Below are 27,922 nucleotides of genomic sequence, written 5' to 3' on the forward strand. Positions count from 1 at the left end.
AAAATTACTGTTTTTCTTATGCCATAGATGTCAGTTTTATTTAATCTTAGACTGTAAGATATATAGATATACCAGTATCTGTTTACAGGTAAATAATACCATTATCTATTATATTTGTGTAATCCTTTATAGTTTTTCAAACTATTTTTATTCACAATTCCTTCCACATACATCATTTCTTCTGGTTCTGGCAAGAGGAGCCTGGTGAGGAAGCCAGGACAAGCAGTGTTCCCATTTCATATAAGCAGGAAAGGAGGCTTATGTAACGTGCTCAAGGTAAAACACCAAGATTTTATGACTTTCATTTTGGTGATTTTTTTTTTTTCTTTTTTGGTATTATATCATGATGCTTCTCACTATATTATGCTTACCGTTGAAATAACACTGTTTAGCTTCCTTTACAGGACTCTCTTGATGAGGCTGGTTGAAATGACCCCCTTATCAATTGACTAAAGGGGCAAGCATCTCCCCACATTTCACATGGTCTGATTACTGATTACCTCTGTCTCAAGTAAACGATCTACTATCCAGGTATGAAAAACATGATGAGAAAACACTAAGCTATTATATTACTCAGACAGAGGCCCATTTTCACACCTGTCCAGGTAACAGAAACTACATAAAAGTCCCAAACAAAAAATCCTAGTAATGTGTGTTATCAAGTCAAAATGAGATACCTTCTGTTTCTTTGTTGTGGTAAAGAATGTTGTCTGGATTCCTTCCCCCTGAAGAGCTGCTCATGAGGCCTGCGGCAGCACTCTGCATCTGATTTCAGCCTTGGGGAAGCCAAGCAGACAAAACTCAAAAGCTCAACTTTCTGGAAGGGATGGCTGATTCAATGAGCTCTTTTCTGCTTCTGAGTCTGCTGGCCAGGAGACCTGGATATGATAGGGCTTCAGTTCCTCAGGAGGGAGAGAATCTGGGGCATTGCTCATGAGGTCGTGCCCCCTGAAGGATTTGGGGAAGGCTATGACATCTCTGATGCTTGGTGCTCCAGTGACAAGGCATATCAGTCTGTCTAACCCTGGAAGTAAAATACAAAGGTAACAGATGAGAGTGGAATCTAAGGTTGGGAGTGACTAAGTTTTTCCACAAAGGCTGTAGAGAACTTTTAAATAAGAATCTTTAGTTGCAGCCAAGCAGAGTTCCCTGCCTTTTTTAGGGAACTTCTGTGTGTTTGAAAGGTTCTTTTCTGTCTTATCCTAGAAAAATGCCGAGGATGAATATTCACACGCTCAAATGAAGTCACAGCAATTAATGAGTCCTTAGCAAAGGTTTTCTAAAGGTTGACAAAAACCAAGAACACAAACGGAAGTCCTTGCTGTTGAGTGCCTACGATCTAGGTAAGCTTCCGAGAATTTCTCACACTCCTCGTTTGACAAAACCAGCAAGGTGAGCAACGATGGCAGAAGGGCACTGGCATGTTCCTGCTCTCACACAAGCTGAATACCACGGAGCAGTGCCTTCCAGTCACCTGTGAATGCGATTGTGAGCCCCCAGGGATTTGAGCAATACTGACTTAACACTGAAGTTTTATTCTTCTAAGAAATCTTTCAAGGGACGCCTGGGTGGCTCAGTTGGTTAAGCTGCAGCCTTTGGCTCAGGCCATGATCCCAGGGTGCTGGGATCGAGTCCCACATTGGGCTCCTTGCTCCATAGGGAGTCTGCTCTGCCTCTGCCTGCTTGTGCGTTCTCTCTCTCTCTCCCTCTGACAAAATAAAAAAAAAAAAAGAAATCTTTCAAGTGCAAATTATAAAGTTTTACCTTTAGCTGGTAAAGTACTTTTTTCCTCCCCCTTTGGTAAAGTACATATTAAAGTACATTTTAGAAGTACACTATATCAACGAAAGGAAAACACAAACTTAAAATCTTACAGAATTCTTGGGCTCGCACCCTATCCTTTTTATCCCCTCCTCTCCACCTCTGCCCCTGCCTGGAAACTGAGCCCAAATTTGAGACATAAGGTTACAGAATGAAATTTAGCTGGTCAAAGGACAGTTGTTTACCTAAGGCAATTCCTCCATGAGGGGGCGCCCCAAAATCTAAAGCCTGGAGCAGATGGGAGAGCAAGTTCACATCTTCCTGAAATTCAAAACAGAATTCAATTTGAATACACACTGAGGGTCCACAGTAAGCGCAGATGCTAAAGGGGGAAAAAAAAAAACGAGTTAAAAAAAACACCTTCAGATTGTTTATGGTTTAGCAAGAGACTAGGACAAGTCACAGAATGAAATATGTAGAGGGATGTGTGGCACACAGTAACGCAGCCAATATTACAATGAGAATGGGGACAGGGTAGCGCCTATCAAGGACATGGAGGTGTGGGCTCAGAAGGGTAGGATAAAAAGCAGGAAGTGTCCTATCACAGGGCCAAGGTAAGAGAACATTATTAAGAGAGGAAGAGCATCAAATCCTGCTGGGAGGTAGGACAGCTTGGGGGCTAAGAACAGGCCACTGGATCTGGAGGCTCTGCAAGTTAACTTATGTGGGGCAACGTGTGTGGAAACGTTGAAAGTGTGTCTGACAGTGGTTCTCTCCCCAGGCTACAGAACTGAAACAAGAGGGGAGCTTTTAAGGAATGAATGTGAAAGCCTCACACAGCCTTTCGCGTAATTGATCTGGGGTGGAGTAGTGAGGTGGTCTTTTTTTGTTTGTTTGTTTTTAACACTTTCCACTTGATTCTGTTCCAATGCAAAGCGGGGCAGAGAACCACGGGTGGTGGGGAAGAGGCAGAAGCCATGGATTCTCACTGACTCATTTAAGAAGCTTGACAATGAAAGGAAGGAAGAAACCTGGCTGGGAAACTGATGACTGGATGCCTTGAGTTGGGAGGAGAAATATTAAGGGAGGTTGCAATGTCCTCAAGGCTGATGGGGAGTCTGTGGTTTGGAGTTCTCCAACCCTGCCTTCAGTGAAGTTCCTCCATCCTAGGGGTGCATGGGGGGCTCAGTCGTTAAGCTTCTGCCTCCAGCGTAGGTCATGATCCCAGAGTCCTGGGATGGAGACCCGCATGAGGTTCCCTGCTTGGTGGGAAGCCTGCTTCTCTCTCTCCCACTCCCCCTGCTTGTGCTCCCTCTCTCACTGTGTCTCTGTTAAATAAATAAATAAAATCTTTAAAAAAAAAAAATTCTTGGGGTGTCTGGGTGGCTCAGTTGGTTGAGCAACTGCCTTCGGCTCAGGTCACGGTCCTGGAGTCCTGGGATCGAGTCCCACATCGGGCTCCCAGCTCTATGGGGAGTCTGCTTCTCCCTCTGACCTTCTCGCCTCTCATGTTCTCTCTCACTGTCTCTCTTTCAAAAAAAAAAAAAAAAAAAATTCTTCCATCCTCCCTCACACTTGTTAGTTTATCCCACTAAATAATTGCTTGAGATCAGACTCTCCTTGGACAATTTTTTTCCTGAAATCTAACCTGGCCTTCCACTGAATCATCAAGAAGTTTCTTAGACCTGCATCTGTAGAGACTCTTCTTTTAAAAACCCAGATTATCCCACTCTCTATCATATCATATCACCCATATGAAATGATACAAAATTCTTTCAAACCAGGCTCTTTCTCTAGCATGATCAACACTTCCATGCATTTCTGGCCACATCATTTTTTGTGCAGTGTGGTGGTTCGGAGGTTAGGAGCTTGGGCTTAAGAGCCACCTGGCCTGGATTTGAATAGTGGCTCTGGTGACTTCTGTGCTGTGTGACTCCGGGCAGATTAATTAGTCTGCCTCGGTCACTCATCTTTAAAATGGGCAGAATAGGGTAATTGTGAGGATTAAATGTGTCTGTGCATATAAAGTACTTAATGCCCAGCACACAACGGCCCCTACTAATAAATGACTGTTATGATCATTTACTTTTCAAAGTCTTACACACTAAAGGTAGAGAGACAAACCAACACTATTCTCTATCTAGTGAGTCCTTAATTCCTAACAAATTAAAAAAAAACAAATCCCACAAACATTCTGGAAGGCAGTATGCTCACCACTATACCATCAATGCTGGCTAAAACAACAAATATTCTGGTTAAAACAACAACAACAACAACAACAGGTTAGAAAATGACGTTACCTTCAGTAAAGTTGCCAGAACGTAGCGCTGGAGCTCTGCGTCATGAATTCGGATAGAACCCCCGCCTATCTCACTGCCATTTAAAACCAAGTCATAGTGTTGGCTACGGACCTAGAAGATTCACAGAGCCTTTATATTAGGGAAAATTTCTAATTTTCTGTTCTACAGGTTGAAGACAGTGCAGCTACTCAAAGACAATGTATTTACTATGTGCTCAAACCCAACCACCTCTCTGAGGCTTCCAGAACTGGGTGAGACCATGAAATCAGACCGTCTTTGCCTTTGTTTCCCCATTTCCTTTTTATGTGGAAGAACAGGTATGGTACCTTCTCGGGTTCGGTGTATAAGAGCTGCAGGTCACTGGGGTGGGGAGCAGTGAACGGGTGGTGGGCTGACTCCAACCCTCCGGGATTTTCCTCCTTGGGAAGAAAGAGTGGGAAATCCACAACCCAAAGGAAAGAGAACAGAGCTGGGTCACGCAGCACCAATCCTCTGGCTTCTAGAAGGTCGGCACATTCCAGTCGTAATTTTCCCAGCGCAGAGCACTGTAAACAGAAGATACGAATGTTGATTTAACCACTGCGACAGAGTAGGCAGCAAATGACACAAGCTGGACTCTACAGCCAGGCCATCCTCTGAGAAGGGACGAGACGATTACTCAGACACTCTGAGCCTCTCAGGAGACAAAGAGCTGAGGATGATCGGATTGAAACTTGGTTGAGAAGGACTGTCACACTTGGAAGATCAGGTGAGAATTTGGTAACACAGTGACAGAGAGCACAGATACCTGAGTCTGACTGACCTGGGCTATATCTCGGTTTGGCTACTGACTCACTTCTCCACACCTTTTTCCGGAGGACAATGGAGATAAACTGATCTACTCCAAAACGCCGCTGTGAAGATCAAGTGACATACCTACAGGAGCTGTTCTGTGATCATTCCCCTGACTGCTCCTGGGGGTGCAGTGAGGCTCCAAGGGGTGCCTGGCACCCAGCTGATGCCCAGCAAATGTTGGCTATGATCAGAGGGGCAGAACGGGTAAGAGGTCCATTTAAGAGTGTGACTTTTGAAACCAGACTTCATAGGTTAGAAACCTGCTCCCTTACTGTCTGGTTGCATGTAAGTCCATTTCTAACCTCCATGCCTGTTTTCTTTTTTTCTTTAAAAAAAAAAAAAATATTTTATTTATTTGAGAGAGCAGAGAGCATAAGCACATGGGTGGGGGGACAGGCAGAGGGAGAGGGAGAAGCAGACTCCCCACCAATCAGGTGTCCAGTGTGGGGCTCGATTCCAGGACCCTGGGATCATGACCTGAGCCAAAGGCCGACGCTTAACCCACTGAGCCACCCAGGTGCCCCCATGCTTCTGTTTTCTGATCTTAGAATGGTCCTTCTCTCCCATAAGGCTGGCATGAGGATTAAATGAGTTAACGTCCACAAAGCACACAGAACAGTGCTGAGCAAAGAGAAGTGCTCACTACGATATGCGGAACTTCCCTGAGAAAGGAAACTGTGCCTACAAACATGCACAGAGCCTATTCTAGCTCACATGTGCACCTGGGGCACTTGACCTGTGGCATATTCAGAGTGCTAATGCTATTCTTCTTAAGTCCAATTTTTAGTTCTTCCAAGCAGTCCCAGCAGGAATTCAAATGGTACTTTCCTGAGAGAAGAACGCCAGCAGCTTCAACCCATACCAGGAGAAAGCAGAATGACCAAATAAGTTTACAGCAGGGTATTTATACAATACAAAATCCCGAGTTCTTTTTTAAGAAACTCATTGACAGTAAAATTTGTAATTAACTGGTGCATTCCCCAGCAAGTTTATCGGCGCTGTTCATGACTGGTTTTAAACAATAATGTTGATAAATGAATTCATTAAAAACATGACTGCGGGGGCACCTGGGTGGCTCAGTGGGTTAAAGCCTCTGCCTTCGGCTCAGGTTATGATCCCAGGGTCCTGGGATTGAGCCCCACATCTGGCTCTCTGCTCAGCAGGGAGCCTGCTTCCCTTCCTCTCTCTCTGCCTACCCATGATCTCTGTCAAATAAATAAATAAAAATTAAAAAAACGAAACAAAACGTGACTGTGGCATCAAAACAAAGTTGTAATTAAATAGCTTTCTTCACTCCATTATGGCCGGTGAAGGGAAAGAGGGTTCTACATTTACTTACTTATTCAAAAGAAATGTTTTAAAATTTTATTTATTGACTTATTTAAAGTAATCTCTATAGCCAACATGGAGCTGCAACTCATGACCCCAAGATCAAGAGTCCCACGCTCTTTTGACTGAGCCAGCCTGGCGCCGGACAGTGGGTTAAACTTTGCATTGAAACTGACCTCTGAAGCTTTTCCTTTGGAAGAAACAATGATATGTACAGCACAAATACAAAAAAGAAGAAGGGACTTGATAAAGTACTAATCAAACACCACTGCTACAAAGAAATCATATTATACTTTAGTGTAAAAATGAATTTATATCACACTTGACCTTTCCAGTGTATTTTCAATATTCACGTTTGACTGACATTCCATTCTTCCGTACCTTTTACAGTGATCTCTATGGCTCAGTCCACTCCACAGATCTCCTGAAGGGTGGTGAGATGGCCAGGGCATGGCAGTACTCATCACCTCCCAGCAGCTGTTCCTGAGGAGGAAGGGTCCGGCCGTGACCAAGTAGGGCTGGAGATGTCTGCCAGCCCAGTAGCCTTCCAGCAGTCTGATCTCTCCCTCCACAGTTTTAGGAATGCATTATCTACAAAAGTTTGGGATTACCAAATCTTCCTAATCTGCAAAACCCTGAAAGTGAAAACATTTTTTCACAGTCCTACAAGGAATACCAATGGCCCTTGACCTGAGTGGCTTTCCTAATCAGAGCCATATCTAATCTGTGTGAACAGTGCCAATCATCACATCATAATTATCACTGTGTGAGCAATTCTGATAGAGGCTGGGAGCTGATGAAGAGAACACTTCTTTGGATTTATTTATTTATTTATTTGACAGAGATCACAAGTAGGCAGAGAGGCAGCAGAGAGAGAGGAGGAAGCAGGTTCCCTGCTGAGCAGAGAGCCCGATGCTGGGCTCGATCCCAGCAGGACCCTGGGATCATGACCTGAGCCGAAGGCAGAGGCTTTAACCCACTGAGCCACCCAGGCGCCCCTGGATTTTTGTTTTTAAGTGCTTTTTAAGGGATTTTGGTTTTAAGCATTGTTTTAAGTGCTGAAAGGTATTTATTAATAGAAAAACTCATATAGAGCAGCCCCATTTTATGAAATTAAGTCAATTTTAAATATGTATTATGTACACAGCATCAATAGCACAGCTGTTCACAGGTGGTGTTTCTTACTGCTTGCTTTCTTCTTTTTTTTTTTTTAAAGATGTTATTTATTTATTTGACACACAGAGAGTGATAGTGAAGAGGGAACACAAGCAGGGGAAGTGAGAGAGGGAGAAGCAGGCCTCCCGCTGAGCAGGGAGCCCGATGCAGGGCTCGATTCCAGGAGCCTGGGATCATGACCTGAGCTGAAGGCAGATGCTTAATGACTGAGCCACCCAGGTGCCCCCTCTTACTGCTTTCTCGTGCTCCCCGGCAGTCAGCAGGACCACATCATCCTCTCGGATTTCCATTAGTCTGATTAGTCCCGATCTTTGCTCCTCCAGTATGGACTGAGCAACTGGAGAATTCCAGTTTCTACTGGCTTCTGGGAATACAGGTAAGACTTCCTGTGATAAAGAAAAAGACTTAGTTACACCTTTTTAAAAAGTGGGGGTGATTTATTTTTCTTGTCATAGAAAATTTCTTGCTCCCAGCAGGACATGAGATGATCTTTTTTTTTTTTTTTTTTAAGATTTTATTTATTTATTTGACAGACAGAGATCACATTTAGGCAGAGAGGAGGAAGCAGGCTCTCCGCCGAGCAGAGAGCCCGATGCGGGGCTCGATCCCAGGACCCTAAGATCATGACCTGAGCTGAAGGCAGAGGCTTTAACCCACTGAGCCACCCAGGTGCCCGACATGAGATGATCTTCACTCCTTCCCTCAACCCCTTCAAAATGACACTAGAGGAATTACAGATGTCATCTCACCATAATCAGAAACAAAAGGGAATAAAAGGTGGGGAGACACTGGCAAAGAGGTTTCTGCAAATCTGTGGAGGCTGCAAATGAACGGAATAGGAATGATTACAGCAGCAAGCAGCAGGAGCTCTGGCCTGGAGAAAATGGAGTCGTCTCAGCACAGAAGGGATGGATTTTTTCCTGCAGAAGCCCAGAGGGTAGGCTCAGGACGCCGATGAAACTCTGGATCCTCAGGGTAGGGGCCAGTGGCTCTGCTGCTCCCCCTAGACTGAACATACCCATTCACAAAGCCCCTCCAAGGACCCTGTACTCCTAACCACCTAAAAAAAAATTTTTTTTTTTCCTTTAAGTAAGCTCTACACCCAATGTGGAGCTTGTACTCAGGAACCCTGAGATCAAGAGATCCAGAGAGATCAAAAGTTGAATGCTCTACCAAGTGAACCAGCCAGCTTTTTAAATCTGGAAGGTGCTGCCATTCTGGAAGGTGGGGGAAGGACGTTCGGGGAGGTAGGGGAGGACGGGTGAAACAGGTGATGGGGGTAAAGGCGTGCACGTGTGACGAGCACCAGGCATTGTAAGGAAATGCCAACTCACTAAACTGTAAACCTGAAAGTAATATTATATACTGTATGTTAACTGACTGGAATTCAAGAAAGAACTTAAAAAAAAAAAACCCACCTCATTCTAAATATATACAATCAATAGTCACCATACATTAAAGAAATGCTGCAGTATTTAAAAAAAAAAGGACACAAGAGGAAAGAGGTAGTTTAGGGACTGAATCCTCAAAGGCCCTCAAAAATATATTCTATCAATAAAACCAGAATAAAATATGGAAAAAAAAAAAAGAAACAGCTACTGGGACTGAAACATGATTGCTAAAATGAATCCAACAGAAGAGTTGAAGAAATCTCTCAGAATAAAAAGGACAAAGAAAATGGTGGCAAAGAACACAGGGAAAAAAAAAGAGAGAGACATACTAGTTAAGTTACAAGAGGAAGTACAAATATGGCTAAAAGAAATTCCAAAAAAAAGAGACTAGAGGGAATGATGAAGTCAAAACTATCAGTAATAGAACAATTTTCCACAAATGAAAGACATGAGCCATCAATATTGAAACGGCCCTTGTAGGGTACAACACATGAATGCAAAACGATCCAAAGGTATGCAAACTGAAATTCTGGAACATTAAAGATCAGGAGGCTGAATGCTTCCAAAGGAAAACAAGCAGCTTTGCTGTGAAGGAACACATTCGTGTCAGCATCAGGCTTCTCATCAGTAATAGCAGATACAACAGAAAAAAGCAATGTTTTCGGCAAGCTAAGGCTGTGCTGTCTAATACAGTAGCCACCACTCACACGTACCTATTTAACTGAAATGAAATAAAATTAAAAATTCAGGTAAACTAGCTCCTTAGGTAAAGTAGCTTCATTTCAAGCACTGGATGGCTGCCCTGGCTAAGGGCTACCATATAGGATGACGCAGAAGCAAAACATTTCCACCAACAAGGAAGGTTCTGTTGGACAGCACAGAGTGAGGACTCCTGTGAAAGAGAAGGTGGGGGTAAGGGCAGAGGAAAGAAACTTCAAGCCTACTCCCCATTAAGTGTGGAGCCCGATGCAGGGCTCGATCCTATGACCCAGGAGTTCATGACCTGAGCAGAAACCAAGAGTTGGAGGCTCAATTAACTGAGCTTCTCAGGTGCCCTGGGCAGCACTGTTCTAAAGGGATGTGACTGCAATTCTGAATTTTATACTAAGCCAAATTAGTCATCAAGAGTGAGGTTTTCAACATAAAGACATTTTTAGGCGAAGCAAGTGTATCTCTTGTGTGCTTTCTTAGGAAGTTACTTGAGGATCTACTCCAACACAAATAAGAAAGAGGAAGATCTGGGGTCCAGGGAGAGTGGCTTCAACTCAAAAGAGGAATGAAGGAAAGGTCCACAAAGACGGCTGTGCAGGAGGTACACAAGAACTAGGTAAGGCCTGTGTGTGGAAGCTCTGTTGCTTATGCAGAAGTTTACAGATCCAGTTTAAAATGGATAAGTAAAAACAAATACAAACAAACAAAAACACCAGTATGCAGATATATTTCTAAAAAACGGAGACATTCTGGCTGGTGTGGAACTGGAGTGATGTGAGCTAGAACACACACTTATGCATCTCATTAATCCTTTACTACTTGTGTGTGTTTTTGAAGATTTTACTTATTTGTCAGAGAGAAGGCGAGAGCGTGTGCACAAGCGGGTGGAGTCGCAGGCAGAGGGAGAAGCAGGCTCCCCAGTGAGCAAGGAGCCCAATGTGGGACTTGATCCCAGGACCCTGGGATCATGACCTGAGCCAAAGGCAGACCCTTAATGGACTAAGTCACTCAGGCATCCTACTACTTGTGTTTTTAACTCTGTGCATGTGATATATTGCTAAAAATTCAGACACATATTTTTTTAAAAAAATCAAGTAAAAATAATACAATAAAAAAACAGAAGTGTTACCCATTTCTTCTATAAAAATCAGTTAATGAGAAATGGCAAAAAGAGGGGAAAAAAAGAACATGTAGTAAGAGTTTCATGAACTGAAGGTTACTGAAGTTAACCTTCCAGCTTATTTCCCAGTCCTGTCATTCCTAAGTGCAGACTTCAAATATCAGCAAAATAAAAGTAAAGAAACAAAATTGGAAGATCTAGAGTTGCCACTTTTGAATTTTATCAAAAGCATAAAACAAACTTAAAACATTATCTGCTATTAGCATCATTTCATAAAAGAATATACATTTTTACAATAAAGAACAAGGAGAAGTAGAGGATAATTCTTTAAATTCATTTAACTTCATGAAAAGCTTTTTATATTGCTCTGACTTTTCTCACTTTGCCTTGACCCATTTTGGAAACCATTATCTTAATCTTTCTTTCTTTCTTGTTGAAAATCCCTTTGAGCCTGAGGTATGAGGCTTGGTTGTGGTAGTGGTAGAGGTGGGTGGTCCATTTTCAGTACAAAAATACTGTGTTTTTACATGGTTATGATCAGTGTTTATATAAAATTCTGTATTTTCCTTTTCTTACAAATCATTACAATATAAACATATCCCCCATACTACAGACTTTTTGGAGACAAAGTCTTAAAAAAGGAACTTTAATCATATCAATTCCTTTGATTATACCTTAATTTATTTAATTATTCCCATATAATTTCACCTTATTCCTATTGTAAAGGATACTATAATAAGCATACTCTCTTCAGATTTAGAATGTATTCTACAAAGTATGTCACAGAATATTAATGACTCAGAGGGCATGACTATTTTTAAAGTTACTGATTCTGAGAAGGCTGAGACAATTTCCAGGTCCAGTGATGAGATAAGAAAGGCCCGTTTGCCACTCCCACTCCTTGGTAGTTCAGTTCCTCCATTCACCAAGCCAACAACACAAAATGTGTCTGTCAGAGGTGGATTCAGAATTTTAAAAATTCTGAATTTTAAAATTTTAAATTAAAAAAAATTTTTTTTTAATTTTAAAAAATTTAAAAAGGGTACAGGAAAAACAATGAATACAGGCTTCCTTCAAACCTTGGGCAAATGGGGCTCTAATCTAATCCTAACTGGATTAAAACTCCACACTTCTTTTATTTATTTTTAAAAATATTTTTACTTATTTGAGAGTGAGAGTGACAGAGTGGGAGAACAAGAGAGAGCACGAGTGGATGGAGAAGCAGAGGGAGAAGCAGACTCCCCACTGACTAGGGAGCCTGACGTGAGGCCTGATCACGACCTGAGCTGAAGGCAGATGCTTAACAGTTTAACCAACTAAGCCACCTAGGTGCCCCTCCACATTTATTTTGAAAACTATGGTTGCGGGATGCCTGGGTGGCTCAGTCGGTTAAGCTGCTGCCTTTGGCTCGGGTCATGATCCCAGGGTTCTAGGATCAAGTCCCGAATCCGGTTCCTTGATCAGCAGGGAGCCTGCTTCTTTCTCCGCTCTGCCTGCCACCCTGCTTGCCTGTGTGCTCTCTCTCTCTCTCTGACAAATAAATAAACAAATACAATCTTAAAAACAAAAACAAAAACAAAAAACTATGGTTGAATTTTCACATTCTGATCAATGGTGAATTCAACTGTCTAAATAAAAATCTTAGAGTCTTGTCCTGGGATTAGATGAACCTTAAAAGAAGAAAAGCAGAAGAATGGTCTGACATAGTAAGACCTCAAAATTAGAGATTATATAAAGAGCTCAAACACTTATTAAAAATATGGAATCCCTAATAGGGAAAAAAACAACTATTGTAATTAATTCCTTACCTGATTAAAATGGTCAGCTGCAAATTTTCTAATAGAGTCAATGTCCTTCCTTTTTAAGTATTTCTGAAAAGACAGTAAACTCAGCTTCATAAACATGTCTACAGTATCAAATGGGCTACAAATACATTTTGTGTCCACCACAATAGGATTTTTTTTTTTTAAAGATTTTATTTATTTATTCGACAGAGAGAAATCACAAGCAGACAGAGAGGCAGGCAGAGAGAGAGAGAGAAGCAGGCTCCCCGCTGAGCAGAGAGCCCGATGCGGGACTCGATCCCAGGACCCTGAGATCATGACCTGAGCCGAAGGCAGCGGCTTAACCCACTGAGCCACCCAGGCGCCCCCACAATAGGATTTAATATAAAATTTAATTTCTGCTTCCAAATGACAACATTTTAGAGCTTGTACAAGGCTTATTGCCCCCCTCTTATGCAGGAATCATTGGCAACGGCTGGAAACGTGCTCCACAGAAAAGCCTGCCTATGGAATACGCAGGGTTCATGTTCAAATCTTTACAACTGAATTGTGTAAGAAAAAAATCATTTTCAGATCAGAAAGAGGACTCAGAATTTGCTTATTTCAGGTCACTTAAAATTCTTTGTATCTTACCTTTTTTAAGTTATCTCAATGCCTTTGTAACTGAAACACTAGGACTATCATCGTAACTAATATTCTTGGGGCACTAGACTAGGGATGGGAGATACGGAAAGGCAGAGACATGATTAACACTCCCGTGCTTCTTATAATTGGCTTGGGGAAGACTGGACATACTCAAATTGAGGCAAATAATACCAAACAGTATATGTTTTTTTTATTTTTTATTTTATTTTTTAAAGATTTTTATTTATTTATTTGACAGACAGAAATCACAAGCAGACAGAGAGGCAGGCAGAGAGAGGGAGAGGAGGAAGCAGGCTCCCTGCAGAGCAGAGAGCCCGATGCGGGACTCGATCCCAGGACCCTGAGATCATGACCTGAGCCGAAGGCAGTGGCTTAACCCACTGAGCCACCCAGGCGCCCGAGGCAAATAATACCAAGCAGTATATGTTAAACTGAGCTTACCTGAATGTTTTCATTATGTCTGGACTAGAGTATGGACACAAATTACTTTCCACTAACCATACGAAGTGAATAAAAAGTAATGAGACTGAATTCTTATTCCCACTTTGAATACACTAATATGCTCAAGAACACAAAGGAGTCATCTTTCAAAATAGTAATTTTATCCAAAGTACTTCCAGAACCCCTCTTCTCACATCCTGTTCAAAGCAGGTGTGCTAACAATGGAAAACAGACGTGTCTCATCACCTTGGAGTCGGGGTCTGCCTAGCGCAGCCATTCTTTCTCCTGCCCTCACTTCCCCTTGCTTTGGCTTTTCACATTTCCACCTCCTCGCCCTCCTGCTGTTATTAATGCACCTGAATGCAACCGAGACCAGAGCCCTCGGAAGGCCCAGAACCAACATGCAAAGGCGATCCTGGAGCTGATATGGTCTGGGAGCCTTTGGGTAAACTGAGGCTGGAAGACATATGAACACTATTTCATGCTCATCACTGGTGGGAATGATCTCAAATGAAGTAGAAGAGTACTTTATAGCCTTTTTAAAAAGGATTTTATTTATTTGTCAGAGAGAGAGAGACAGAGACCCCACAAGCAGGCAGAGTGGCATGCAGAGGCAGAGAGAGAGAAGCAGGCTCCCTGCTGAGTAAGGAGCCCGATGCACGACTTGATCCCAGGACCCTGGGATCATGACCTGACCCAAAGGCAGCGGCTGAACTGACTGAGCCACCCAGGTGTCCCTTTATAGCATTTTTTAAAAGAAAGACAAAAACTCTACATCTTGAGTGTAAACTCACACTCACAAGGTTTTATTCTTTACTTTATACAAAAATATGTATTTTCTTTCTTTTTTTTTTTTTTAGAAGTGGGGGAGGGGTAAAGGGAGAGAGAGAAATCTCAAGCAGTCTCCACGCCCAGTGCAGAGTCCAACGTGGGGTTCAATGTTGGTACCCTAAGATCATGACCTGAGTTGAAATCAAGAATTGGACACTTAGGGGGCGCCTGGGTGGCTCGGTGAGTTAAGCCGCTGCCTTCGGCTCAGGTCGTGATCTCAGAGTCCTGGGATCGAGTCCTGCATCGGGCTCTCTGCTCAGCGGGGAGCCTGCTTCCCTCTCTCTCTCTCTGCCTGCCTCTCTGTCTACTTGTGATTTCTCTCTGTCAAATAAATAAATAAAATCTTAAAAAAAAAAAAAAAAAGAACTGGACACTTAACCCACTGAGCCACCCAGGTGCCCCTAAAGATATATGTTCTTAAAAAAAGAACTGTTCTACTTGAAGTTAATGTGCCAATGTTGAATATATTTACTTCCCGAATATATACTCTAGAGAAACAGAACTACGAGTCACTTACTGTTCCTTCAGGGACACGTATGGCTTTGACGGCTCCTTGGGGTTTACTAAGTGCGTCTTGAAGAAATCCAACCTCTGTATTTCTGAACAAATCACTAATATCTATGATCTATAATATGGGTAACAAAAAAAGTAAATAAATGTGAGGTAATTTTTATCTCAAAATTTTAAAAACAAGATTCTAAAAAAGCAAGTAGATCTTATTATGTTAAACATTTACAGAGTGCAGCCGGTTTTTAATGGGTTGGGCACTAGGACAGGGGTTAATGTACTAATGTATTATTCATCATTATTAATTCATTTAATCAGTATAATAAAAGTATGAGATATGCACTCTCATTATCCCCATGTAATACAGGAATAAACCAAGCACGGAGAAGAAAATAACTCGGCCAAGACAACCCGGAGCCGGAACTTAACTCAAGAAGTCTGACGTAATTATTACCCCTATTCCATATTACAAAAGAAGAAATAAGACGTGGTTAGGTTGGCAGCTGTAAGCAGGCAGTTAGAACATTTCGTGTATTTTTTTCATCCCAAGAATCGAGCACTGCCTATTTATAGATGAAATGAAACTTTGACTTCTAAGGAATTTGCACTGAGAACTGAGATAGAGAAATGCCAACAGCATTATAGACATGGAGGGTCAATGCTTTCTAAGAGCAAATAAGGAGAGGCTTGCTAATGGAAACTGCTCCATATAAATCCTACTCTTACCCCTAGTTAAAATATGTATAGATCTCAATAATTTGAATAAACATTTCCATATACTTGAGCTCTTTATAGGCTAGGGAAAAAGAATAAATCTTAATCATTTGTCTTCCAAGTGCCATTTTAGCTTAAGAAAAATTAAAGAGGAAAGAACAGGGTTTTTTTCCTTTCAAGTGACCATTCATGTCCATATAATTACTAAGTTGTCAATAATAAAAACTTTATGGCAAGAACACCTTATTCTTGGAAAAAGTCTTGGAGCATAGTAGATATGACAAAAGTACTGTAGTGCTTACATGCTTTTATTCTCTCTTGCTATAGCTTGGTAACAAGCTAAGGTAACAACAAAAAATATGATATAACAATGTGTGTAACTGGTTGTAAATTTCAAAGTGGTTTAACAGACTGCAGGAGGATGGTAGGACAGAGTCCTGGAAAAGCGAAGAGAAGTACCTTCATCCCAAAGCGAGTGTCAGGTTTATCAGTTCCATAGTTGGCCAATGCCTCAGCAAAAGTCAGAGAAGGAAAAGGAACCACCACAGGATCCTTGTCACTGGGCCAGGAATACTGGAGCAGGCCCTCAATTAAACTCCGGATTCCAGTCTGGTCTACAAAAGACATCTCTATGTCAATCTGAAACCAAAATAACACAGGGAAACTAACTTGGACAGCCACAGTAGTGATATGTACAAATTTATACATTCTGCTGCTTTCAAGTTACCACAGGATTCTGCACATAAATACTTAATCCATAGATGGGGGTTGGGAGGATATACTGCACATCTGTTTTGTGTCAGGCATTTTCCTACTGCTTTCGGAACAACCTGTTTAGCTCTCATCGCTCTCCTCATGCCTTAGGCTCGGAGAGGCTTTGTAACTTGCCTGTGTACATGTGGTTAGTAAGTAGTGAAGCCACACTTGACCCCAGATGTGTCCAACTCCAAAGCTTAGATTTTTGCCCCTTCACCACGCTGATTAACATGCTATCATATAAAAACCAAATCATGACAGCTTTGATGAGTCAGATTAAATGCCAGCATACAGAAATCTTGGCTCTTAATGTACAAGGGATTTGTTTTAAAGAACTTTATCCTATGGCGCCTGGGTGGCTCAGTTGGTTAAGTGACTGCTTTTGGCTCAGGTTGTGATCCTGGAGTCCCAGGATCGGGTCTGCATTGGGCTCCCTCCCCTGACCCTCTCATGCTCTCTTCTTTCTTCTCTCTCTAATAAATAAATAAAATCTTTCAAAAAGAAGAAGAAGAAGAAGAAGAACCTTATCCTAGCAACACCATTACAACACTGCAGGAATCTTTGGCATTTCTTAGTTGATGACCATAAGTGTTCTAAGAAGGACACACGAAATGAATCAAAAATTAAATAGTGTCTCCACTGCAGGTTCATTTAATTAAATATCTGATGGATAAAATGTGATGAGAAATAAAGCACTGGCACACACTAGAGCTCTTGTGGGCTTGGTTCCAGACTGCTGCAACAAAGCAGAATCACGATAAAGTGAGTCAAATTAATTTTTTGGTTTGGCCGTGCCTATAGAAGTCAGGTTTATACTATGCTGTAGTCTATTTTTTTTTTTTTTAAGATTTTATTTATTTATTTGAGAGAGAGAGACAGTGAGAGAGAGCATGAGCGAGGAGAAGGTCAGAGCGCGAAGCAGACTCCCCATGGAGCTGGGAGCCTGATGTGGGACTCGATCCCGGGACTCCAGGATCACGCCCTGAGCCGAAGGCAGTCGTCCAACCAACTGAGCCACCCAGGCGTCCCTATGCTGTAGTCTATTAAGTGTGCAATAACATTATGTCAAAAAATATATGTACCATAATCAAAAAATACTTTATTGCTAGGAAATGCTAAACATCATCTGAGCTTTCAGGGAACCACAATCACTGATCACAGGTCAAAAAAACAAATACAATAATGAAAAAGTTTGAAATATCGTGAGAATTACTAAAATGTGACACAGAGACACGAAGTGTGCAAATGCTGTTGGAAAAATGGTGCTGATAGACTTGCTCTGAAGGATTGCCACAAAGCTTCAATCAGTAAACAACACAACGTCTGCAAAGGACAATAAAGCAAAAGTACAACAAAACAAGGTCTGCCTACAGATAAAAATTACTGCCCGGTCTTGAACTACTTGGCTGGAGCAAGGCTGACTAAGAGACAGAAGTGAGTATCACACAGTACCTGAGTAAACTCGGGCTGTCGGTCTGGTCTCGAACCTTCATCTCGGTAACATCGGGCAACCTGAAAATATCTACAATTGAAAAATAACATGAATTGAGTCATGATTCTAGGAAGATACACATACTTTTCCCCAAAAGTTCATGGCAGTGCAATCTATGAAATAAATTAATAATGGTACCTAAGGGACATATGAAATTTTAAAAATTCTTTATGATGCTCTAAGTGGATGTACGGTAGACCCATAAGAAACTAACTCATCTATGCAGTTTTAAAAACATACAATGGCACCTTTCAATATTCATATAGTAGATTGGCATGCAAGGCAGCTTATGCTTCTTTATATAGACTCTTTTGCTCTGGCCAAATCAAAATACTTATTGCTCCACGAATACACTTGAGCTTTCTTGCGCTACGCCATTCCCACTCGCATCTTCATCTGCTGGGATGCAGCACTGTCCCAGAAGGCCTTGCTCACAAAGTTGTTTAATAATATGTCCCCAAACAACGCCTAATTTGCAACTGTCAACAAACTCACTTTTGGGTTCTATCACAGTTCGTTTATTTATTTATTACCCTATTCTGTCTTACTATATCCATTAACTCCTGGAGAGCAAAATCTTTACTTTTTGTCTTTGTTCCTTTCTTTCTCTCTTTCTTTTTAGGTAGGTTCCATACCCACCTCGGAGCCCAATTCAGAGCCTGAACTCACGACCCTGAGATCAAGACCCAAGCTGAGATCAACAGTCAGACACTTAACCGAGCCACCCAGGTGCCCCTAAAACGTTTCCTTTTTTTTAAAAAAAATTCTCTGCACATCTACTAGCATATAGCTTTGCACATGGTGGCTACCCAATACATCTTTACTAAATAATGACTACAAATGTTTGGGGTATTTTACAAATATTTTCCAAATGCTCACACATTTTCCACCTTCTTTTTTTTTAAATTTGACAGACAGAGATCACAAGTAGGCAGAGAGGCAGGCAGACAGAGAGAGAGAGGAGGAAGCAGGCTCCCCGCAGAGCAGAGAGCCCGATGCAGGGCTCAATCCCAGGACCCTGGGATCATGACTTGAGCCGAAGGCAGAGGCTTTAACCTACCGAGGTACCCAGGCGCCCCTCTACCTTCTTTTTTTAAAGACTTTATTTATTTATTTGACAGAGAGAGAGAGATCACAAGTAGGCAGAGAGGCAGGCAGAGAAAAAGGGGGAAGCAGGCTCCCTGCTGAGCAGAGAGCCCGATGCTGGGCTCGATCCCAGGACCCTAAGATCATGACTTGAGTCGAAGGTAGAGGCTTAACCCACTGAGCCACCGAGGTGCCCCCATTTTCTACCTTCTTTTAAGAGATCAGATGATTTTGTGTTTCCTTCCCCCACCTTCCCACCTTCCTTCCTTTTCTTTTTCTGACAACTTACGACTAGCACACAGAAGGCTCACCTGTCTAAACCACCAACCATCAGAAGCTGTTTAAACTGTTGAGGACTCTGAGGGAGACAATAAAACTTTCCAGGTTCCCTCGATGGTATTACAAACTCTTTGGCACCCTTTTAATGAGAGAAGGAGAGCAGAAATATGGTTAAAAAAACCCTGAACCTAAGACCTGGTGGAGCTTGATACTTCAGCTCATCACAAATGAAATTAACTAAAGAGCAAATGACAGAGTTCATCTCTTGCTCATCTTTTAGTCCCCCAAAAGGCTTGCACATAGTAGGCTTTTAACAATGTTTGTACATGGTAAGTAATAAACATGCTTGCTGAAATGAATTCCCAATTCTGTTATGATCTGAAAGAATTTTGTGCAATTCCTATCCAGTAATTGCTAACTGCTTTTTTAAACTATGTTTTTATAAGTCCACGGACTGTATAAACAACGTTTAGAAATGTCCTTTTTTTTTTTTTTTAAAATTTTATTTATTTATTTGACAGAGAGTGACACAGCAAGAGAGGGAACACTGGAGGAGTGGGAGAGAGAGAAGTAGGCTTCCTGCCAAGCAGGAAGCCCGATGCGGGGCTTGATCCCAGCACCCTGGGATCATGACCTGAAGCAAAGGCAGATGCTTAATGACTGAGCATCCAGGCGCCCTAGAAATGTCAATTCTTAATGAATAAGGAGTTTATTTTTTTTTTAATTTTTTATTTAAGTAATCTCTATACCTTATTTGGGGCTTGAACTCACAAGTCTGAGATCAAGAGTCACATCCTCTCCTGACTAAGTCAGCCAGGCACCCAACAAGAGGTTTATTTTTAAGGAAACAATTCATTATTGGTTTGCATTTATAAACATTAAGGGAAAGAAAACTCATGTAGGAGAAAAGTTCAGAGTCAAAATTCCCATATAATTTTCTCCACTCTTAACAAAACCCAGTTAATGTGACCACTGTCAAACAGTAAAATATATTTAAAAAATATAGCCACAGGAATATAAAAACAAAGTGGTCCAATTTCATAACTAATAGGACACTATTGGTAGGTTGATTTAAGGGATATACATACTCCGGGAGTCCTCTTAAATAATGTTGGTGTTTCTATATCCACAAATCCTGAGAAGAGAGAAGCATCAGAATTTAATAAATAGGAATTTGTCAAATGTGCTGTCTACGGTACAGTTCAACAAATCTGAAATTCCTACATTTTAATTAGGAATTTTGCCTGAAAGAAGTTACCAAGCTCACTGAATACTGATTTCCACACAACCAAGATGGAAGCTTAAGATTTTCATAAAACCCTATTTGGCTCATAAAATGACACTTCTGTTGTGAAATAATTCCAACTATTTGATGGATTCTTTACTGAATTGTTCTGTTTTCTAAATGTTCTGCTTGGATAGCAAAAATAACTCAAACATAGTAGCAACCCCCCAGCCCAGGACTGATTGAAGAGTCTAGTTTAATTCATAGGACATCTTTGAGCTCCCGACAAAGTAGTATAAACATGATAAAGAATTAAGAAAACTCACAGATAACAACAAGGGGCTTTTCTACCTTCCACACAGTATCTTTAAAAGACTGTATTTGTAACCTAATAGATCGAAATTACGCTCTAAGTTACCAAATTATGCCTTAGGACAAAACACCTGGAAATGAAACTTTCTTCAAAAACTGCTTTACACATTAAGTAAATTCCAGACATCTAGCAACTTCTGACTCAATCGTGCTAAAGAGAAGATGCAATAAGACGTTGAATGAAACAGAAGAGATGCTAAAAATGCTTAAGAACTTTCAGGCATGTCCCTTACCGTGTAGATTACAGAGATACTCCCGCATTTTCATGACCATCTGGGATCTCAGTCGCAGGTTATACTGCATTTGGAAACTTCGCAAGTCTAAGTAGCGATACTGCAAACGAAGAGCCTCTGTTTTCTAAACAAATGGTTAGAATTTAATGTTTAAATATTTTTTGAATATTAAAAAGATATTAACTTTAATACAGAGCTCGGATTTTCAACAACTTCAGTTCTATCTTTACTTTCCACCATTCGCGAATACACCGTCCTTAATTCCTACAGCTTCTAAGTTTGTTACTAACATAGATTATACATTTTTTACTCTTCATTATTATAATTATTACCCCTCATGGATCACAATTTGCCTACCCTCCTAAACACTTATCCATTCATTTAAGCCCTTAGTTGAGTCTTGAAAAATATAAAGACTTCAACGATTGTTTCAAAATATACACCAGAGTGGGGCACCTGGGTGGCTCAGTGGTTTAGGCCTCTGCCTTCGGCTCAGGTCATGATCTCAGGGTCCTGGGATAGAGCCCCACATCGGGCTCTCTGTTCAGCGGGCAGCCTGCTTCTCCCTCTCTCTCTGCCTGCCTCTCTGCTTACTTGTGATTTCTCTCTCTGTCAAATAAATAAAATCTTTAAAATATATATATGTGTATATACATATACATGTATACATATATATATACACACACACCAGAGTAGGGGGTGCCTGGGTGGCTCAAAGGCAGTTAAGCATCTGCCTTTGGCTCAAGCTATGATCCAGGGGTCCTGGGATCAAACCTTGAGTCAAGATCCCTACTGAGCTTCTCCTCTCTCTCTGTCATTCCCCCTGCTCATTCTCTCCCTCAAATAAATAAATAAAATCTTCAAAAAACTATATATACCAGAGTAAAAACAGCTATGACATTATCACCTGAGTGGAACTACAAGTGTAGGAAATGCAAGGAGCAGCAGAGGACATCTCCACTGTGGTACTCGTAGGAATCAGTAAGAAGGTTTGCTTATTTTCAAGCTGTAAATCTCTGCATCTCTCTGCACTGACAACTTTTAACCAAAAATACAACTGTCATTTCTTTGTGAAAGCTTAGCTGGGGGAAAACTGTATATTTCCTTTTTTCTCCCCCACCACAAAAATTTCAGCCCTGTAATTATATTGCTTTTTCTAACTAAAAGATGAAGTACTAAGAATTTAAGATACTCTTAAGATACTCTATTTTATTAATAAAAGAGGATGGGATGCCTGGGTGGCTCAGTTGGTTAAGCGTCTGCCTTCATCCCAGGACTCTGGGACCGAGCCCTACATTGGGCTCAGCGGGGGGCCTGGTTCTCCTCCTTCTGCTGCTTCCCCTGGTTGTATTCTCTCTCTCTGTCAAATAAATAAATAAATCTTAAAAAAACAGAGGATGGCACCTTCACAAAGTCCTTAATTTCAAAGGGCAGCTTCTTGCAGGAATTCAGAAGTTCAGCCGTTTTAACTTTGATTTCGATCTCACCTGTTGGCATTTTCTTAAAGAGAGAGAAAAGACCTATTTTTAAAAAAAAAAAAATCACTCATCAGGACAAGTACACAATGATCATTTGTAAAACGCATGCACTTATTTACATATGTAAAGTGTGCGGGTGCTCAGAGGGCAGAGTCTAAAGCATCCCTGTCTGTGTGTGACTTTGACATTCTTACGCATATCTGGGGCCGATGTGCTCCTGACAGAGGTCTTAACATGCCTGTGCACATTGGTGTGTGCTTCTGGTGAAGATTTTGGAATATGCAGGTTCATTTGTAAAACCTGCAGAACTTTCAGTGCCTAATGTCTAATAGGTACACATTCGCTGCTGCCTGAATGTGTAGACAGTGCACAGGTATACAGGTAAAATTTACAAAGACTGCTTCTAAACTACTAACTGGATTCTCTTGTCCTGGAGGTCGGGAAACTACTGTCCCAGATACTTGCACCACAGATTCCACGGGGGCTTCACAGAGAATCTTCCTCACAGAAGCAGCTGACTACAGAATGAGAGAGAAAAACAGTTCCGACAAACAAATGAGTTTAAAGGAATATGTAGTAACTGCAGTCTATGGTTTAGATAAATATTAACACTCATAGTTAAACTGATATAAATACTGGGGATGCCCTTAATGACTTTCTAAAAGAATTTTGTAAATTGCATCCCCATTTTGACTCTACATAATATACCAGGTAAAAACTATTAGTTAAGGGTTTTAGAACTGTTTTCCTTAAAGGAAAATAAGGAGAAGAATGATCGATGGAAACAATTCCTACATACTTTTAAGGCAGCTGTCTCCAGAGTTAGTCTTAGGGACAGTTATACCCAATAGCAATAATGGAGTCCAAATGAAAGGAACTCTCCTGAGTTACTATGTTCGTCTAAGGATCTTGATCCCTGAAAGTTAAATTCATTGCTCTTAACTTACTTCAAAGACTAAAAACTGAGTAAACCATATGTTTCTTGTGTATACATGTATTTGTAAACATTACAAGACAAGCCAATATTGCCCAACAAGCATGATGAGAGATATTTTATCTCATTTTAATGGTAAATTTTTTTGAGCTGGTAGTACCCTTCACATGGCTCAAAATTCAAAGGGTATAGATAGATAGACAGTAAAAAGTCACCCTTCCTAGAGAAAACCAAGTATTATTCCAGGAACATTTCATCACACACACACACACACGCTTATCCAACATACTTAGCTTACTCTACCACAGCATCAAAGAGGCTTTCAGACAACATTAGAAATCCTTCGATTACCTCCTCCTGGGGAATGACAACTTGAACAAGTCCATGGAAATCTCTTAGGACCAGGAAGATGTTTTGCCTGATCAATGAAGAAAATGAACATGTTAGAACAAAAATTTCTGAGCTAAAATTTAAGCAGGCAAAACAACAATCAAACAAACAAAAATGCATGGAATTTCCCACGTTCTTTTTTTAATAAATAATTATGTGTTTTCGTTACGTGCTACATTCATGCAATTATCTATGTAAATTTATTAATGGAAAAAAAACCCCAGACTTTGCATTTGTTATTTCCTAAATCATCTATTTTTTAAAATTTTTAAAAAAGATTTTATCTATTTATTTGAGAGAGAGCTCACAAGCAGGGGGAGCAGCAGAGGAGCAGAGGGAGAAGGGGAAGCAGGCTCCCCACTGAGCAGGGAGCTCCAACACCAGGTTCTGATCCCAGGATCACGACCAGAGCCAAAGGCAGCCATTCAACCAACTGAGCTGCCCAAGACGCTCCTGTTTTTTTAAAAAATGGGAGTCCATCATTGGGCTTCCGGCTGGGTGGGGAGCTTGCTTCTCCCTCTGCTTGCCACTCCCCCTGCCTGGGCTTGTTCACTCTCACTCTCACTGAAAAATAAATAAAATCTTTATTTATTTATTTTTTAAAAGATTTTATTTATTTGACAGAGAAAGAGAGATCACAAGTAGACAGAGAGGCAGGTAGAGAGAGAGGGGGGAAGCAGGCTCCCTGCCGAGCAGAGAGTCAGATGCGGGGATCGATCCCAGGACCCTGGGATCATGACCAGAGCTGAAGGCAGAGGCTTAACCCACTGAGCTACCCAGGAGCCCCTAAATAAAATCTTAAAAAAAAATTTTTTTTAATAAACTCCATTCCACAAGCAGGGCTTGAAATCACACTCTGCCCACTGAGCTAACCAGGCACCCCAGGCTTTTCATTTTCAATTTCAATTTTTACTGGTTATACATGCAGCTAATGTTATCCAGCTGGCTTGTTAGTAAAAGGCAAATTTTTAATTTTCATTGGCTTAAGTCTTTATAAGAAAATTTTATTAAATTTGGAAACTTTTCAAGAATTAAAATCCAAAGATATTCTAGGATATTAGAAATATCCAATTGGTCATTTCTTAAATATAGAAATATAAACTCTTTTCTTCTTTTCCTTTTTCTTTCTTTCTTTTTTTTTTTTTTTTAGGATTTTAGTTATTTGAGAGAGAGAGACTATAAGCAGGGGGGGAACAGCAGGGAGAGAGAGAGAGAGACAAACAGGCTCCCCGCTGAGCAAGGAGTCCGTAGTGAGGCTTGATCTCAGAACCCTGGGATCATGACCTGAGCTGAAGTCAGACACTTAACCAACTGAGCCACCCATGTGTCCCTATAAACTCTTTTCCTAAAAAATACAACTAAAATTTTCTACAGGTGGTCTAAGTACTAATACTTCCACAAACCATCAAGAAGGTCCCCCAAATCCCAACATTTTAGTGTTCAACCCGCACTTCTTATACTATACTTAGGACCAGGCAGGTACAGAAAACCTCTTTGGATTTTGAGTTCAGAAGTCACCACATTTATGGGTCAAATATCCACCCATTTGGAGCATACTCTTTTTTTTTTTTTTGAGGATTTTATTTGTCAGAGCACACAAGTGCACAAGTACAGGGAGTGACAGGCAGAGGGAGAAGCAGCCTCCGTGCTGAGCAAGAAGCCTGACGTGGGACTCCATCCCAAGACCCTGGGATCATGACCTGAGCCAAAGGCAGATGCTTAACCGTCTGAGCCACTCAAGTGTTCCCCTTTGGAATATATTCTTCAGGAAGGCCACACAGTCTCTATAATTTGGAACTCTTCATTGTTAATTAATGTACTATTCAGGTATGTGCTAGAATATCGAGATGAACAACAAAATGGGCTCTAATCTTAAGGAATCTCTGTTCATGTTTTTAGGCTTTTTCTCTACCTAAATTTAGAATAATAAAACTTTTCCATGCTATTAAAGCTACCAGCTGGCCCACTCCCAATTCCTGTTCCTAGAAACTCCTCAACTTGATTAGGCTAATGGACATTTCAGTCCACTGGTGGAACACGGGTTATTACACCCTTCAACACATGCCACTCCAGTGACTCTATTTGGGTCTTGCAAAACAGATCTGAAAACTCAAGGAATTCTGAGAATCCTGCAGGAGTTGGAAAACTTTTGCTGTTCTGATGGAAATTTTAATAAAAGTTTGGAATTGACTGGGGGAAAACAACCTCCAGTCATTCTTTTGGGGGAGGGAGGGGCAGGAAGCGTATCTTAAGCAGGCGGAGTCCAACACAGGGCTCTATCTCAGGACTTTAAGATCATGACCTGAAGCAGAAATCAAGAGCTGAAAGCAAACTGTCTCAGACACCCAGTCACCCCTCACCACCAGACACTCGTAGGCCAGTTTACCTTCGGTATTGAATCCATCCACACAAAGTGACTTCTTGGCCTATGTGAGAAGAACGCAACTCTCCACACGTGTTAGTCCGAGCAACAAAGCTACTGAATTCTTTAAAGAAAAGCAAGATTAAAAACATATTACTTCCAAATTGCTTGAAAATAAAGACCCTGAAATTATATGATCTTAAGTATTTAATGTCAATGAATGGAATTTATAAAGTAAGTTCAAGTGTGTAATTTGATTCAGTCATTATTAAATTTACCTGCAGATGTGTCAAAATCCAAGTAAATTAACGGGTCTTACTGTACATTTTTGCCCTGCATTAGGAAATCTAAATTTTGATCACGTAGCATTTGCATTGAGACCTAAAATTACCCTATTCTCAATAGTGCACATTCTTTTCCAAAATGAAATGAGGTTTTGGAAATAACAGAAGTTTGATGGTATGAATCTAGAGTGAAACCAGTCACTTGCACGACAGAAAAGACTATACGAAATATTCTCAAACGTTAAAGAATTTTTTAGGCTTATTAACAGCATCAGCTAAAAGCAAAACTCATGTGGTTACTTTTTTTAAAACTCCAGAGAAAAACTGACATTGTAAGAAATGGAGAGTGAAAGATCTGCCTCTACACATAAAGCTATCCAGTTCAGACTACAGGGAAATGGACTAAGAGCACTCTGGCTGCAGAGACCGTACTGTTTAGAGGACAGGGCCCCTCACTGCTTTCACCTGGAATTCTCCTCTGTGAAGTGAGCACCAGCGTTCTGGAGAGAGAACTCTGGATCAGGTGGGTGATCCTTCCGGTGGGTGTGGAAAAACCCCTGTAGAGCCGACTTAACCAACAGAACATGTTGGAGCCACAGGACGGCAAGAGACACTCACGAATCCCAAGCAGCCGGTGCTGGATGATGATCGAAAGTCAGTTTTGGAAACAGACACAAATCCCTTAAAATGCTAGTTGTTTTCGCTCTCTTCTCCAATATTTAAGCCCTCCTCCGCTGAACATTCAAGTACACGTGTCTAGAAACTAGATAAATCTGCAAGTTCTTTGGGGCCCCTGGAGGATGGGTGAGGGAAAGATCCTTTTTCCATCTCAGTGCATCAGTTTCCACTTCTAACCAACAGAACTGCGGCCAGAAGAGCCGACAGAACCCTTCCACCCAGCAGGGCAAAGGGGGTCTCCGCTACCATGCAGAGGCGAAGGGGCTGATCACCAGGCGCACGCCCTTCCTCTCATTCCACGCTTTCGCAGGCCGAACTTGGAATACAAGAAGGAACTGAGCCTCAGGTTTCAAATCTTCCAGACCTGGCGGCCGGCCTCCGGTCTTCAGAAACAGGAAGGCCAGCAAACCCAAAACCTTCGCACGTCCAGAACCCACAGTGTGTTAGACGACCGCTGAGAGACAAACACTCCTTGTTCCGCCTGAAAGCGCCCAAGTTTCGGTGAAGGCATTCAACCAATCAGAGCAGAGGTGCCCTCGCCATGCTTATTATGGGCGGAAATTTGCCGGAACGCTTCACGCAGGTAGAAAATTCTGAAGACTGACGCAGCGCAGTTAGCCACGTTGACGATTACGGTCAGGTCGCTCGACCTCAGTTAAAATGGCGACCGGAGTCGCTTCACTAACGTGTAATCCGTACCAGGGAGACTTCCGGCGTCCGGCCGCAGAGCGAGACGGGAAACTATTTTAAACAGAGGCGGCGGCTGAGCCCTGGGGTGCAGCTTCTCAAAGGCGGGATTTCAGAGCTAG

General features: G+C 41.5%; 1 protein-coding gene across 3 annotated transcripts; it reads right to left on the minus strand.

Annotated features, from left to right (window-relative positions):
* Nucleotides 1–16: 16 nt before the first annotated feature.
* On the minus strand, nt 17–27,655 carry DARS2 (aspartyl-tRNA synthetase 2, mitochondrial). 3 transcript variants are annotated; one of them, XM_044267381.1, is made up of 17 exons: nt 26,901–27,655; nt 26,176–26,275; nt 23,751–23,817; nt 22,882–22,983; nt 22,392–22,487; nt 20,988–21,111; nt 20,246–20,292; nt 19,190–19,296; nt 17,753–17,822; nt 16,004–16,183; nt 14,841–14,948; nt 12,431–12,493; nt 7,634–7,786; nt 4,388–4,606; nt 4,062–4,172; nt 2,007–2,082; nt 17–1,024 (listed from the first exon to the last, which is right to left on the minus strand). In XM_044267381.1, exons 1-17 carry the CDS (start codon nt 27,019–27,021, stop codon nt 810–812), a joined length of 1,959 nt encoding a protein of 652 aa, XP_044123316.1. In that variant the 5' UTR covers nt 27,022–27,655; the 3' UTR covers nt 17–809. The 3 variants fall into 3 exon arrangements, with proteins under 3 accessions (XP_044123316.1, XP_044123317.1, XP_044123318.1); XM_044267382.1 differs by lacking the exon at nt 22,882–22,983; XM_044267383.1 differs by lacking the exons at nt 23,751–23,817; nt 26,176–26,275; nt 26,901–27,655 and having other exon boundaries at nt 22,392–22,507; nt 22,882–22,903.
* Between the last annotated feature and the right edge of the window lie 267 nt (nt 27,656–27,922).

The sequence above is a fragment of the Neovison vison genome, chromosome 10 (assembly GCF_020171115.1).
Source record: "Neovison vison isolate M4711 chromosome 10, ASM_NN_V1, whole genome shotgun sequence".
NCBI lineage: Eukaryota > Metazoa > Chordata > Mammalia > Carnivora > Mustelidae > Neogale > Neogale vison.